This window comes from Silurus aristotelis (genome assembly GCF_946808225.1).
Source record: "Silurus aristotelis genome assembly, chromosome: 22".
Taxonomy (NCBI): domain Eukaryota; kingdom Metazoa; phylum Chordata; class Actinopteri; order Siluriformes; family Siluridae; genus Silurus; species Silurus aristotelis.
In genome coordinates, this window is record NC_139595.1 from 13176094 (window position 1) to 13191236 (window position 15143).

General features: G+C 38.8%; 1 protein-coding gene across 1 annotated transcript in view; it reads left to right on the plus strand.

Annotated features, from left to right (window-relative positions):
• The window catches only part of myo10 (myosin X), an 84228-nt gene that overhangs the window by 28147 nt on the left and 40938 nt on the right, over positions 1-15143 (plus strand). Inside the window, exon 4 of the mRNA XM_083525447.1 lies at positions 9095-9282. Within this exon, the coding sequence (XP_083381573.1) occupies positions 9095-9282 (188 nt within the window). The remainder of the gene's footprint in view (positions 1-9094; positions 9283-15143) is intronic.

The window sequence follows — 15143 nt, forward strand, 5'->3', positions numbered from 1 at the left end:
AGAAGCGTAATTTTTTTTAACATTTGGTGTTATTGTATGTAATAAAAGTGTATAAACTGATAAAAACATTTCTTTTGAAAGTGGTTACAAGTGCACAGGACATCCTCTCACAGTATGATAGATCTGCAGCACGTTTGCAAGAAAGAATGAAATTAAATATTGCAAAAAGTATTGGGTCGCCTGACCTTTCCTGCTATAAGTGGTTCCTTTCCAAACTGTAACCATTAAACTGGAGGCACACAATTGTACAGGACGTCTTTACATGCGCTATAATACAATTGCATTCACTTAAATCTTTAAACTCAAACCTGTTCCAGCACGGCAATGCCCCTGTGCACAAAGTGAGCTCCTTGAAGATCTGGTTTACATGCTTTGGAGAGGAAGATCTTGAGTGGCCTGCTGTAGAGCTCTGATCTCATCCCTAGTTAACACCTTTGGGATGAATGTGAATGCTGACTGCACCCCAGGTTTCCTCACCTACATCAGTACCTGCCTTCCGTAACCCTCTTGTGACTGATAAACACAAATATCCATAAGCACACTCCAAAATCTAGTGGAACATCTTCCCAGAATAGTGGAGGGAATTATAAGAGCAAATTGGGACTAAATGTGGAATGCAATGCTCAAAAATCACATACCATACTTATGACCAGGTGACCCAATACTTTTGGCAACATAGTGTATGTCCAAATAAAAAATGTTTGGTAGGTTTGCGGTATTACATAGGTTTTTTTTTTATTGTTATCTCCATTAAATATTTGTTTTTAACAGCTAGACACGTCAAGTTAAAACAATTTAATATGACTAACAAAAGACAAGGGAAGACAAACAAGAGACACAGAATGAAGTGTAAAATAGTGGTTACGAGACAATGTTGCTTTAGGTGCGAAAAGTCACGTGACGTGAAACGCGTTGGAGCGGCTTGTAGAAAACATAGTCCCGTAGGATAGAGCTGATAATTAGATACTGTATATGTGTCACATTCATGGGTAACATTTCTATACAGTATGCTTGTAATGTTGCAGTACTGTATAAGCTATAGATTATACAGATACTTATAAATTGATAGTAATTACACCACTAAATATTAGAAATATCCAATTGAAAAGCAGATACAAGGATCTTTTGAAGAATAAATCTTAGGTAGACAGAGGTTTTGTTTGGGTAGCCTGTGCACTGTATGATGCAGTGAGCTCCCAAATGGTTTTACCAGCTGGGACTAAAGACTGTTGATGCGTGTAATGTTGCTGCTCACAGAGTCGGAGCTTTATTGTGATCAAACCAGAGCAGCTTTCAGGCTGCCTATCAAATCCCGAAGTGGTTTTCTGTTTATGATTGTGCAAATATGGTGAAACGTTTTCATGAAAGAAAGTCTGACTGTTAAAAGGTTCAGTCAAATCGTGTGGGATTAGGGCAGGAGAACTGTAGACTAGCATGACCAGGTCCTCAGAGAACAAATCTTAAGTAATTTATGGGACCAGGATAAATGTTTTTCCACATGCTGCAAGGCATGATTTATATTTTGATTTGTACAAACAGATAGCCTTTAAAGCGGTTTAATCCTACTTTAAATAATATGTAGTAAAATTCTCTATATCGACAAAAGTATTGGGACACCTGACTTTTCCAGCCATACGTGACTTTTCCCCAAACTGTTAGTCTGGTTGCAGGAGTATTCTATTTTCCCCTCACTTGAAGTAGGAGACCCAAACCTGTTTTAGCATGAAAATTCCCCTGTGCACAATACCAGCTCCATCAAACTATGGGCTACATGGGTTGGAGTGGAAGATCTTGACTAGCCCTATTAAACACCTTTACCTTATAGAACCCCAGGCTTCCTCACACTACATCAGTAACTTAGATTAATGCTCATCAGACTTCGTTAAAGTTCTTGTGGCTGAATGAGCAAAAATCTCCCCAACTATACTCTAAAATTCCCAGAAGAATGAAGGTTATTATAACAGCAAATGTGGTTTTTCAAATAGCACTTAACAGTCTTATGGACAGGTGTCCACAAACTTTTGTCAATATAGTATAGTATACCGCAGTGTGTAGATTAACATACAGATTTTGACAGTCCCAGGTGTTTATACAGAGGATTTTATAAACATGGCTTAGCCAATCAGATTTTAAGACCAGACTTCTCTGTATTATAACTTAAGTGCAACTGACTGCCACTTACATTAGGATTTAACCTGCTTGTCTTCCTGTCTGGACCCAGGATTAACCGCATTTTCTTTAGCCAATTACCACTAATTAAGCCGTAATACAGATATGTAGTGGTTGGCAATCGTGGTGTGCATCAGTGGGTCCAGTGTGGAAAAAATGTGTCACAATCTGAAATACGGTATAAATTAGCTTTTTTGTAATTTTTATTTTATATATTTTAATATATTATATATTATATTATATATATATATATATATATGCAGTGCAACCTCTGTATAAACTATATATTTACAACTGCGAGTATTAAGGTTGTATATATAGTAGCAGAAAGAGAAGCATATAGAGAGGAGAGGGAGAGAAACGAGTCAGAACTACATGTAATAGGGAAAGTGGAATGTGGTTTTTGGAGTGTGGTTTCTTCTATATTTGTGTGTGTGTGTGTGTGTGTGTGTGTGTGTGTGTGTGTGTGTGTGTGTGTGTGTGTGTATGACTGCATGTTTCATGGTTCAGCATGATGTTTTAGCAAGGCTGGAGTTACACTTGGACCAGTAAAGAGTTCCACATTGAAAACAGATTTTTCAGTGGACCCAAATGCTAACACACAGCTCCTGTTGCAGGTTTACACAGCACCAGGATTCCCAACATATATCATTTACTTTTTCTCAATGCGAAATGTTGTATGACAAAGTGCCATGTAGCAGGGTCAAAGATCAATTGGACCATGTGGGAAATACATTTGTGTGTGTGTGTGTGTGGGTGTGGGTGTGGGTGTGGGTGTGTGTGGGTGGGTGCACTGAGTTTATAAGGATGAGTGAAACACTTCTTAGATTTTTTTTTTTTTTTAGAGTACTATTATTCCTAACAAATTAAAAATCATTAAGACAAATTTTAGAATTTGTATTAGTTTGACTTTTAATTAAAATAATATCATCCAAAATATTTTTTTCTTAAACATCTTTTGTTACTGTATTACTACAATTTTGTTGGTACCAAACTACTGAACTCTAACATAATTAAACTCCTCCATGTTGCCTAGAAACATCTGCATGAAAGCTCAAACCAGCTCTAACTAGTGCTAGAATAAAAAAAAATAGAGTTTTTCAGGAGTTTTAAAATTGGTTCATTGGTTAGTTTAAAAATGTGGGTAATATATTAGGCTTTAACAAAGGATATATGACATCCTTTTGCAATGTTAGCATTATTTAAACACTAAAAAATATAGTGAAATGTTCTAAAGAATGAATCAAAATATTAATATTATGTACCTTAGTGTAACATAAAAATTCTTCCCCTAATGCTTTTCTCTTTTTAATAATAGTATTTTATCTCAAATTCCTAAGAAATAATAACAAATTGTCAAAGTGTCATTGTAGTTTAGAACTGTTTTCTAAATAACAGAGGAAACAGTTAATAATAATTGAATTCAAAATTAAAACAAAACTGATATTAAATTAAGCTTGTATATTAATTTTGAAGGGTATGGAAGTGCAAAAATCGGAATCTTTGGGGTTTTTCTGTCTGTTGCTCACATTATCAGCATAATCACCAAATCCAATCATAAAATCTATCAACAGGGTAACAGCAATGATCAGTAATGGGGTAATGGTAGCTCAGTAGTAAAGATTGGACAGTCGTGAGTTTAAAAACCAGCGCCACCAAGCTGCCGCTTCTAGGCCCTTGAGCGAGGCCCGTAATTCTCAACTGTTCAGTTATGTAAATAAGTGATTGTAAGTTGCTCTGAATAAGGACATCTGCCAAATGCCATAAATGTGTTTAGGGTTATAGCAAACACATTCAGTAAACATTATTCTTGGTTAAGATTAAAACTTCCTCTATATGTAAGTTTGTATATGAGAATTTCTTTATAAATCTGCACAAAACAATTTAATTGAAAAAGCTTTATTGAGTTTCTCCCCAGGCGTAATAAGCACCTCTGTTATCAATCACACTCTCAATAAAGCAAGAATATATGTGCTGGCCATTGTGCTTTTGCTTTTGCTTCTTTTATGTCACATCAGCTTTGTTCCTTAGTGACCCTATCACTGTAGTACTGACGTAATGAGACACAGGCCTGCTGCTGGTTAATGATTAGTCTAAAAACGTCTCTGTAGATTAAAGCTTTTCACCCCTGCAGCACCTCATTCTAAAGAGTTTAATGAAACCTGCTTTTAAAGTTATATATTATGCCAACATAATATACCTGCCAAAATATTCTACTTTTATACTGAGTTGTGAGCTTCAAGTCAAGTGGCTTTACAATTTCAATAAGACGCAGTACCCGTGCAATAGCACAATAAAATGCTGCAAACAGAACAACAGGACAACAAAGTATTTTTCTTCCATTTGTTTAATTTCTTTAACCTGTACTGAGACTTAATTGTGGGAAATATACACATACCATCCACATTAAAGGAACACCTGCTCATTCAAGCAAGTATCCAATCAGCCAGTTATGTGGCAACAGCCCAAAATATAAACAAAGTCATGCAGATAGAGGTCAAGCTCTTCAGTTAATGTTTACATCAAACATGCACTTGAGCAAAGCACTTTATTCTATGTGGTCCAGTAACACGGAATCATGGCTGACCATGCTAACTTTTAAGCATATAAAGATGAATGTCTTTTAGTAGAACAGACTGTACTTAAGCTAAACAATTAGGCACTATGCTCTGAATCGGAGTGCTATTGTTCTTGACGACCCAGAAAACAATACTCAACCAGCATTACTGCCATTCCATACTTTTTAAATTCCATACTATTTCCCTATAATGCAATTCTGTCTGGACTGTGGCTAGTTGGAACCAAGTTCACCATACAACAAGACAATGACCCGAAGCATACCACCAAGGTCCTGAAAGTGTTATTTACAGAGCAAACATTCAGCTTATTGTTATTTATTCTGGAATGGCCTGCCCAGTCACTGGCATTACATCTTATTGAACTGCTTTGGGAATAACTGGATCACAAGAAAGTAATATCTAACTAGCAAGAAGTTAAGATAGAATAGAAGAATAGCCTTTATTTGTCACATATACATTACAGCACAGTGAAATGTTGTTCTTCGCATATCCCAGCTTGCTTGGAAGCTGGGGTCAGAGCGCAGGGTCGGCCATGATACGGCGCCCCTGGAGCACACAGAGGGTTAAGGGCCTTGCTCAAGGGCCCAAGAGTGGCAGCTTGGCAATACCGGGGCTTGAACCCCCAAACTTCCGATCAGTAATCCAGCGCCTTAACCACTGGAGCCACCACTCCCCCTGAGTGGTGGCTCAGTGAGGCTCAATGAGGCTCAATGAGGCCACTCTAACTGTCTGCATGCCAAGAGTGTGTATTATTCATGCAAAGGGAGGATATAGTAATAAATATAAAGTTGAACATTTGTACATTTATATAGTTGTTTGTTAAAGCAAATCTTCATATCGTTAAATAATTTGTTACATACAAGCAAATAGAAGATATATTTAATATATAACAAATGTATTTATATACTAAAATATATTTATATACTTATGTATATTTTATATTATACACATACATCAATGTTATTGTATCCATATTAAGTTTATATATACAGACGGTCCCTGAGTTACAATGATTCGACTTTTTGACGATGACGAAAATTTTACAAATATTTTACGTTTGGTGTGACAGGGCATCCACTTGGGAACCGGTGCTTGTCCACGAGTCCTATGCCACAAAATATAGTTTATACAGTACAGAAGTGTAAATTGCTTCATTTTGCTAAATGATGCACTGTTTTTTGTTAAATTATTAACATATTACAGTATACTACCCCATCATGATAAACATTCTTTAAGACTTCTGGGTAGACCATGTCTACATTTATGATATTTGTAATTTAAGATTGGGTTATCGTAACACATTTCCAGCGTATGTCAGGGACTACCTCTATGTGTGTGTATATGTGTGTGTGTGTGTGTGTGTTTTTATATATATATATATATAAAAGATAAAATGACATTGACATTAGCTAAAACACATTCACAGGCTCTAAGTGTGCATCCATATCCGTTTTGCCTTTATGTTCATGGGAATCAGAGCACAGTTCAACTCTAATTGAGCACAGACCACCTCTGGATCATTACCACAGTGCACTCCCCAATCCGCATGACAAGTTTCACAGAACCAGTATTTCATGTGAACCTTGCTCCATTTTGGCTACACTGCTAAAAGTTTCATAAAAGTGCAAGTCCTTTCTAACTCGAGGCTGCAGGTAAAATGAATGTAATTTGAAATACACTGCACTTCTGTTAACCAGACATTAATGTGTCTCCTTTTGTTGTTTTTTCATCTGGTTGAGCTGTGAATCCGGGTATGCAAATGATGGGTTGAATGGAGAAATGGTTCAAGTGGGCTCCAAATCCAGGGAAATGTTTCATTTACAAATGACTGTATTTCATAATTAGGGTAAATATCCACTCCTTTATTGTTTATTCTATTCTAATTTATTTGTAGGCAAATTATTAAAAAATATATATATATAAAAAAAAAAAATGAATTAGGTTTTATAAATAAAGCACCTGGTTTTAAGATAGACTACTTACTGAATGCGTTAATATGAACAGTGCCAATAATTCTGACGCTTCCTGTGTGTGTTTGGAGAAATATTTTTAACTACTGATAAGAGGTCTTAGTGTCTGTTGTTAGACAGGACAGATTGATAGATTGTGAGCTGGTGGGATAATTGGTGGCAGATGGGACTGATTAATCCTGAATAGATCTTGCATTTGGACAAACATGACACAAGAAGCTGTGTGTATGTGTTTTCGTTTCTTTTTTTCCCTTTTTCTTTTCTATGTATATTGCATGCATGCATTGAATTGTAACCTATAGATTTGTAGATATTTAAGCACCAGTTCATGTCCGTGTATATGCATGTGTTTTAAAAACGACGGGCTTCTCAAGAAATGTCCTGTGGAATGTCTCCCTCAGTCAGATCATATTCCATAGCATTTAACACACAAAGGACTCTCTCTGTTTCTCTCTCTCTCCCTCTCCCTCTCTGTCTCTCTTTCTCTCTCTGCCTTTCTTCCTCTCTCACTCTTGCTCTGATTATAAACAGCTGTGCTCTTTTTTTTCCCTGTAGTCAGGACAGAGCATGGTAGGCTAGCTACCCGCTCTTTTAACCACATCAAACACACACACACACACACACATGCAATTACACACTCACAGTTAGAATACTTAATTCATGAGAAACTTTATTTCTTCGTTTAAGCACCCCCCCTTACCCTTTCTCCTTCTCTCTCTCTCTCTCTCTCTCTCTCTCTCTCTCTGTCTCTCTCTCTCTCTCTCTCTCTCTGTCTCTCTCTCTCTCTCTCTCTCTCTCTCTCTCTTTCTCTCTCTCTCTTGTGCTGTGTGTGTGTGTGTGTGTGTGTGTGTGTGTGTGTGTTTGTGTGAAACAGCAGGAAATAGCTCTGCTTGCATTTAGTTTGAAGCTGTAGCTGCTCAGATTACAACTTACAGTTGTACTCTCTCTCTCTCTCTCTCTCTCTCTCTCTCTCTCTCTCTCACACACACACACACACACACACACACACACACACACACACACACACACACACACACACACACACAACAAAACAATTAGGTTACATTGTGTCTTTGCATGCTATAGTGCATGTTTTCTTGTTGATAGGATACCAAAGACTACAAACATTTGTCAAATTACACTATACGACCAAAGGTTTGTGGACGCATGCACAACATTTATATGTGCTTTTGGAATGTCCTATTCCACATTCACTGTTATTATTAACCTCCACCGTTTTGGAAAGCTGTTCCACTAGATTTTGGAGTTTGTAAAGATTTGTGCTCAATTGGCCATAAGGGTTTTAGTAAAGTACTGATGTAGGGTAAGGAGTCCTGGGGTACAGTCAGTGCTCCAATTCATCCCAAAGGTGTTCAGGATGGTTAAGGTCAGAGCTCTATAGCAGGCCACTCAAGATCTTTCAAAGGTTTGAGGCTCCTAATTAAAATAAAGAGAACATATGTTTTCCAAAAAAGTCCTATACAGTTGTGTGCTTCCAAGTTTGTGGCAACAGTTTGGGGAAGAAACAGATATAGATGGAAAAGTCAGGTGTCTCAAACTTTTTGTTCATAGTATATGTGAATAGTGTGTTTAGGTGCAGCATATTGAGGCCAGAAACCTCAATAAAGTCTTAATAATCGTACAAATCTTTAAAAATGTGCAAATATTTGCCTTTTTTTTTTAATGATTTCCAATCTTTACATATTTTCCTTTCAGTTACATAGTACGAAGTGTCTCACAATCGCCTCTTAATGTAAGCTACCAGCTATGAGCTAGCATGCACAGAGAAACAGCAACATAGTTTTACCACGATAGTAAAAATGGATAAACCTATAGGGACCTATTTATAAATTGAAGCTTTATACTCTTAATCTATGTAAGTTGCTGTGAATCTGCTTTGTGAAATTAATTATTAGTAAAGATACTATACAAATATCAAATATCAAATGAAAATAACTAGCAGGCAGAATTTCGAAAACGTACTGCAAACATACAGCAGACTATGTCAAGCTACAAGACTGTATTTTCTTTGCTGCAGAATGTAAGGAAACTTATTCATAAGTGAGTTTTTATGCAAGTTCTGTAAATGCTAGTTGGTGTGTGTGGTGTCTAGGAAGTCTCAGAGTCTCAGTATGTATTGGGTTGGATGGTTGAGCATTTAAATGTGTTATTCATTTAAATTCGCAGGATTTGCTATTTAAATTAAAGCTCAACAGTCATCCATGCAGATTTGCATATTAGATGGAAAGTAGGCTGGGATGCCCTTTACTAACACGCTCATAAAACACACAAACACAGACACATTCGAAATGATATATATATTTTTATTTCTCTTAATTCATCCACCCCTGTTTGTGTGTCTTATTCTCTTTGTAGACATATATAGGGTCTATATTAGCAGCAGTGAACCCGTACCAGCGGTTGCCGGAGCTTTACGACGTTTCGGCAGTGGAGAGATACAGCCGGCATCATCTGGGAGAGATCCCACCTCACATCTACGCCATCGCCAACGAGTGCTACCGCTCGCTCTGGAAACGTAACAACAACCAGTGTGTGCTGATTAGGTACAGTGAGAACACACAGGCACACATCATGCAGAGCATGCACACATGCACTTAATTATGATGCTGTTAACGTGTCAGTGTGTCAGAATGTATTTATGCCACCGGGGAAGTCTGTGTGCTGTGTTTAGCTTCGTGCTGTTTTATAGATTAGACTTCTCATTACCAAGCAGTTTTCACCGCCTGCCTCTTAACATGTATGTAGTTCCCTTTCAGGGACTTAAGCTGCGTCAAAAACGCTTTGGGAACGCCTCGCGTTGTTCACGCTCTGAATCATCTGAATCTTTGTGTGTGAATCTATGCAGCATGGGCAAAAAGCAAACAAACTTTGCGTTGTTTGCTTGGAAGTGGAGCATGCGCAATCGCCTGTCAAGAGAGACGATTGTCCGTGCTGTAGCCGTATGGCTATCCGCACTCTCCGCTCCTGGAGATCACTCTATGAGGAGAGATGCTCTAAGCCAGGGGTGGCCAACCAGTCAGAGACCAAGAGCCACATTTTGCGATTCTGTGTTACCGCAAAGAGCCACATCATACACATGGGCACACATGAACATCACCCATCCCTTCCTCTTACACACACACACACACACTGTCAGTTCAACCATGTCCACAATCAGAAATATAATAATTTACAATAGCGTTTTTCTTTTACTATCCATGTTGCTTAGTGGGATTCAATAGCCGTGTTAATGTCCGATATTCTGTGTTCAACAATGTGGAGGGAAAGTTGGACGTCTGATACTATGCGTTTCAGAAGACAATATTTCAACAACGTCACTGAGGCATTATTTAACGAACTCCCCTTCATTGTATGGCTTTTTAGCCCGTGCAATGTTCCAAGCCAAATTTAAAGCTACATGTTTGGGAAAACTGTATCTGCTTTTCTGCCTGACTTTTTAAAGTGACCAACTTGTGCTTGTGAAGTTCAGTCTCTTTTGGAAATTCCTGGTTGATGTTAGCATGGAGTGTGCTGAAGTCAAGTCAAGTCAAGTCAAGTCAAGTTTATTTGTATAGCGCTTTTCACAACAGACATTGTCTCAAAGCAGCTTTACAGAAAACAACAGTGAAGGTGAATGGTGTGCGTTTGTCCCTGATGAGCAGCCGTGGCGACAGTGGCAAGGAAAAACTCCCTTAGATGATATGAGGAAGAAACCTTGAGAGGAACCAGACTCAAAGGGGAACCCATCCTCATATGGGTGACATCAAAAGTTTGGTCATAAATCTTTCAACAATACAGAACAATTTGTGATCATCATAGATCCAGCATCAGCTTCTCCATGCCAGGGCCTTTAAACACTCGGCATCTACTTCTCCATGATCATCCATAGGTCCATAATCTTCACGAGGTGGGACGTGACTGGAGCTGGCCAAACCTCAGGAAGCCTCGGGATGGGGAGAGAAAGAGAAGCAGTGGAGAGGAATTAGCGTAGCTGCTGTTCATGATATTAACAGCACAAGTTGATAATGTGCATGTGATCAGATGTTCTGGAGCACAAGGTTGTGATGTGATGTGCGTGATGTGTGTTATGTGTAGGCTTTGCTAAAAAGATATGTTTTTAATCTACACTTAAACTGGGAGAGTGTATCTGAACCCCGAACACTGTCAGGAAGACTATTCCAGAGTTTAGGAGCTAAATGTGAAAATGCTCTACCGCCTTTAGTGGACTTTGCTATTCTAGGAACTACTAGAAGCCCAGAGTTTTGAGATCTCAGGGAGCGTGACGGATTGTAGCGTGTTAAGAGACTGGATAGATACATGGGAGCCAAACCATTTAGTGCTTTATAAGTGAGTAGCAGTAGTTTGTAGTCTATTCGAAACTTAATAGGAAGCCAATGTAGGGACGATAAGATTGGGGTTATATGATCGTATTTTCTTGACCTAGTAAGAACTCTTGCTGCGGCATTCTGAACTAACTGAAGCTTGTTTATTAATGATGCAGGACATCCACCTAGTAATGCATTACAGTAGTCTATTCTAGAGGTCATAAACGCATGGACGAGCTTCTCTGCATCAGATATAGATAACATATTTCTTAGCTTAGAAATATTTCTATGGTGAAAGTGGCACTGAAGATTTGAAATGCACTAATCACGCCTGACATAAGGCAGAATGACTTGCCATTATGTTCAACAAAAAAATTATAAACTCTCCCACTCTGTTAAAAACGTCCTGTGTTCATCTTTATATTTTCGTTTTGCTCTGCATTTTTTCCTGCCATTTTGAGAGCAAACTTGACACAAACTGTTTATTTAAAATTTAAGTAAACAATTTGCAGTGGTGCAGTGGTGCAGCGGCCATCGAGGTGGTTATTATATTATTATTAGGTGGTATATTGACACGTTTCCTAAGCGAAACCAAGCCTATTCGAGCCCTTGGCCGAGGTGGCCCTTAGGTATTTGTCTCCTGGCAATCTCCTTCCTTAAGAGGCTCAGGGACCTATAGGCTCTTTTCGTGGCCCTGTCTCTCCTGGAGTTTGCCTTTGGCATGGCTAGTGCTATTCTTTACCCCAAACCAGGATATGTGCCTAAGGTGCCTGCGGCTCGCTCACGACCTGTCATTTTGCAGGCATTCTGCCCTCCTCCTTTCCTAGCCCCTAACCAGGAAAAGCAAAATCCACTGTGTGCAGTGCTCGCACGGACGAGTCCGTGGAGGAAGTTGGAGCAGCTGTTCGATTAGTAGATGGATTGTGGATGCTATTTGTCTGTGTTATGAGTCTTCTGGTCTTCCCACTCCTTTCGGAGTTAAGGCTCATTCCACCCGGAGTATGGAGGCCTTTACAGCCTGGTCTGCTGGAGTGTCACTCCAGGACATTTGTAACGCTGCGGGCTGATCCACCCCACTGACCTTTGTCAGGTTCTACAACCTCGACATCAGAGCCACTCCCGGCTACTCTGTCCTGCATGCAGGTTGTGCTCAGACACACTAGGCTGGGACTGGTCATTATGGCATGATTGGACATTCGTTCCCACAGCGTATTTCGACGCAGTTAAAGTTCCTGAAAGGGAACGTCACTAGGTTACGTATCTAACCCTAGCTGCATCAACGGGCCATACTCTCTGCATCCCTGCAGCTCTTTCCCTTACCTTACCTCCTTTTTCAGAAGCTGATGTTGCTCCCATCACGCTCCCATTTTGTAGCATCCTGGTTTGCACAACGTCACCCCCAATGACGTCACGACTGCCGATTTTACACGTGATTCAGAGCGTGAACAACACGAGGCGTTTTTAAATTGTTTTTGACGCAGTTCTCATTCCCTTAGAGAACAAGGGTTACATACGTAACCTAGTGACGTTATGCATGTGTGTGTGTGGTGCAGTAGAGTCTAAGAAGAAACAAGTCCTTACCTACAAGAAAGCCCATTTGACTTGACATTAACATTGCAAATATCCTGCTGCATTTACTTGCCTAAAAATAGGGACAAAAACTTTCTAGTAGCTCTTTTCAATTAATCAAATGCTGTTTCTTACATAAGTATTTACCCTCCCACACCTTCACGTTTTGTAGGAATTGAAATTGGTGTAAAAAAAAATTGGTGTTTTAATGACACATAGTATATGTATATATTTATTAAAAAAAATAATTAAAACAGCCATTTTCTAGTTGTCATATATAATAGAATCCAGTGGTGAACTTTTTTTCCAGTCATACAAAGATATTAGAGCCTTAAACTCTAGAAAGATTCTAGCAAGTTTTTGAATATTTTAGCAAAACTCTAGAGTAAATTTGGCAGCATGTTCTGAACAGGCTTTGTATTTGGCTCCTGCCAATGCTTCCCTGTGAAGATAGTTTTCCCAGGGTGATTTCTACATAATTGCTAAGTCTCCAAATGTGCTTTCATATGACTCAGTTTCAAAAATGGCTCAACGCTGTTTCATAAATCTCTGTTTTGTGGCACGTCTTGGTGGTGGGTGTTTCCTGAACAGCTTCTTCCATCTGAACTGTGGTTCTTTTCAGATTTACTAAAGGATTCTTTATTGCTTCAAATGCTATTACATTTTGGTAGATGGCCTTCTCTTATTTTCAATAATGGATGTTGTGTTCATTCTCAGGTCTTTTGAAATTTGGGACAGATCTTTGTTATGCACCTTTTTTGAAAGCTTCTGGTTTTTTGTTTACTGTTTACACACAGATTGATGCAATTTAACTACTAATGTGATGTCTAATGGCAATTATCTAATTTAGGAGTTTCGTAGCAATGAGGGTGAATAATTCTTTAATCATAACCATTTTAAGTTTTTTATTTATTTATTCATAGTTTCTAAAACTGGTCTTCAATATTTTTTGGCCATTTTGCAAAGATTTTTGACATACGTTGTAATCTAAAATTAAAAGCTTGTGAGTTTCAAGTTGTAACACTGTGATGTTGGGGGCAGAAATGACGGCAAATATTAACTTTGCTTTGTCCAGTTGTGGACAAAGCCCGTTGTGTCTGAAAACCAGTGTATGGATTTGTGTAAACACTGACCTGCTAATAGCTAATCAGTTTGCAATCTTAAATGATTGGTACTGATAAAACTTGTGGGCGGAGCGTCTGAGAGTGAGACAAGTCCCGGAGAGTTCAGGTAGTTTGTCTTGGAGGTCAAACAAGTCCGGGATATTTGTCTGTGCCTCTCTTCTGAGATCCAGAGACAAAGCTCTTTAAACCTGTTAGACCTGTTGGTTTTGAAGAACTGCCCTATGTGGGTGTGGGTGCATGTGTGTGTGTGTGTGTGTGTGTGTGTGTGTGTGTGTGTGTGTGTGTGTGTGTGTGTATGACAAATAACTGTCTTATTTATCAGACTTATCACCATATCAGACCTACCACCATCTTCCATTACATTTTACATTAAAATACACATATGTGTGTTTCTAGAATGAAAGTCAACTGATACCAGGTGGCTCGGGGATGGCATTTTTTGATTGCCATGACAACTCAAATAATTCAGCAATGTTAATATAGAGTCAGTCCCAATTTGCTTTCTGCTTGATTTGGGAATGTTTGTGGGGTTTTGCTGATTCAGCCTCAAGAGCATTAGTGAGGTCAGACACTTATGTCATGTAAGAAGGTCTGGCATGCACCCAGCATTCCATTTTATCCCAGAGGGGTTTAGTGAGGTTGCATGCAATTCTCTGTGCAGGACAATCTAGTTAATTTACTATGACCTTGGTATTCTAGGTCTACATGGAGCTTGCTTTGTGTCCAGGGGCATTGCCGTACTAGAGCAAGTTTGGGACACAGTTTATGCGTAAAAAAAAAAAAACCTCCTTCTGCCGTCACACTGCATAACTTTATGGCTGAAATGTGTTTTTGAGTCTGTTGTCCATGTGACATTTTCTAATGCTGTGGTGAGACTGAGTGAGAGAGAACGTGTGTGTGTGTGTGTGTGTGTGTGTGTGTGTGTGTGTGTGTGTGTGTGTGTGTGTGCGGGCATGTGTGTGTTATTAGCATCAGCTATTATGCTAGCGTATGTGGCTCTGGTTTTTGTGGTTTTTCTATTTTAACTCATGGAGCCTTTCCTGATTCAGGATAAAAGTCTGGGTTTCAGAGGGAAAAGTGTGCACTTGCTTAACTTTAAATGTTTATTTAGCCTCATGTCATGCAAGCAGTATTTCCTAATGTATAACCTACATTATTTTGCAGGTGTTCATTTTATTGTTGGATGTGCACACTCATCAAACCAAAAGCTTCAGAGGGAACAGTGCAATACTCAGTCTTACAGCTGAGACAATATATTATTTTACTTTGATTCTATTCGTTTTCCCTGAATATTTCAAGTTTTTAGAAATGCAGAATGTTGTTTGAATTGGTTTTTTTGGTTCCTTGCTTGTCAAGAGATATGGCGCATGAGAGACTTCAGAACATTGCCCAAAAAAAGAATAAAGC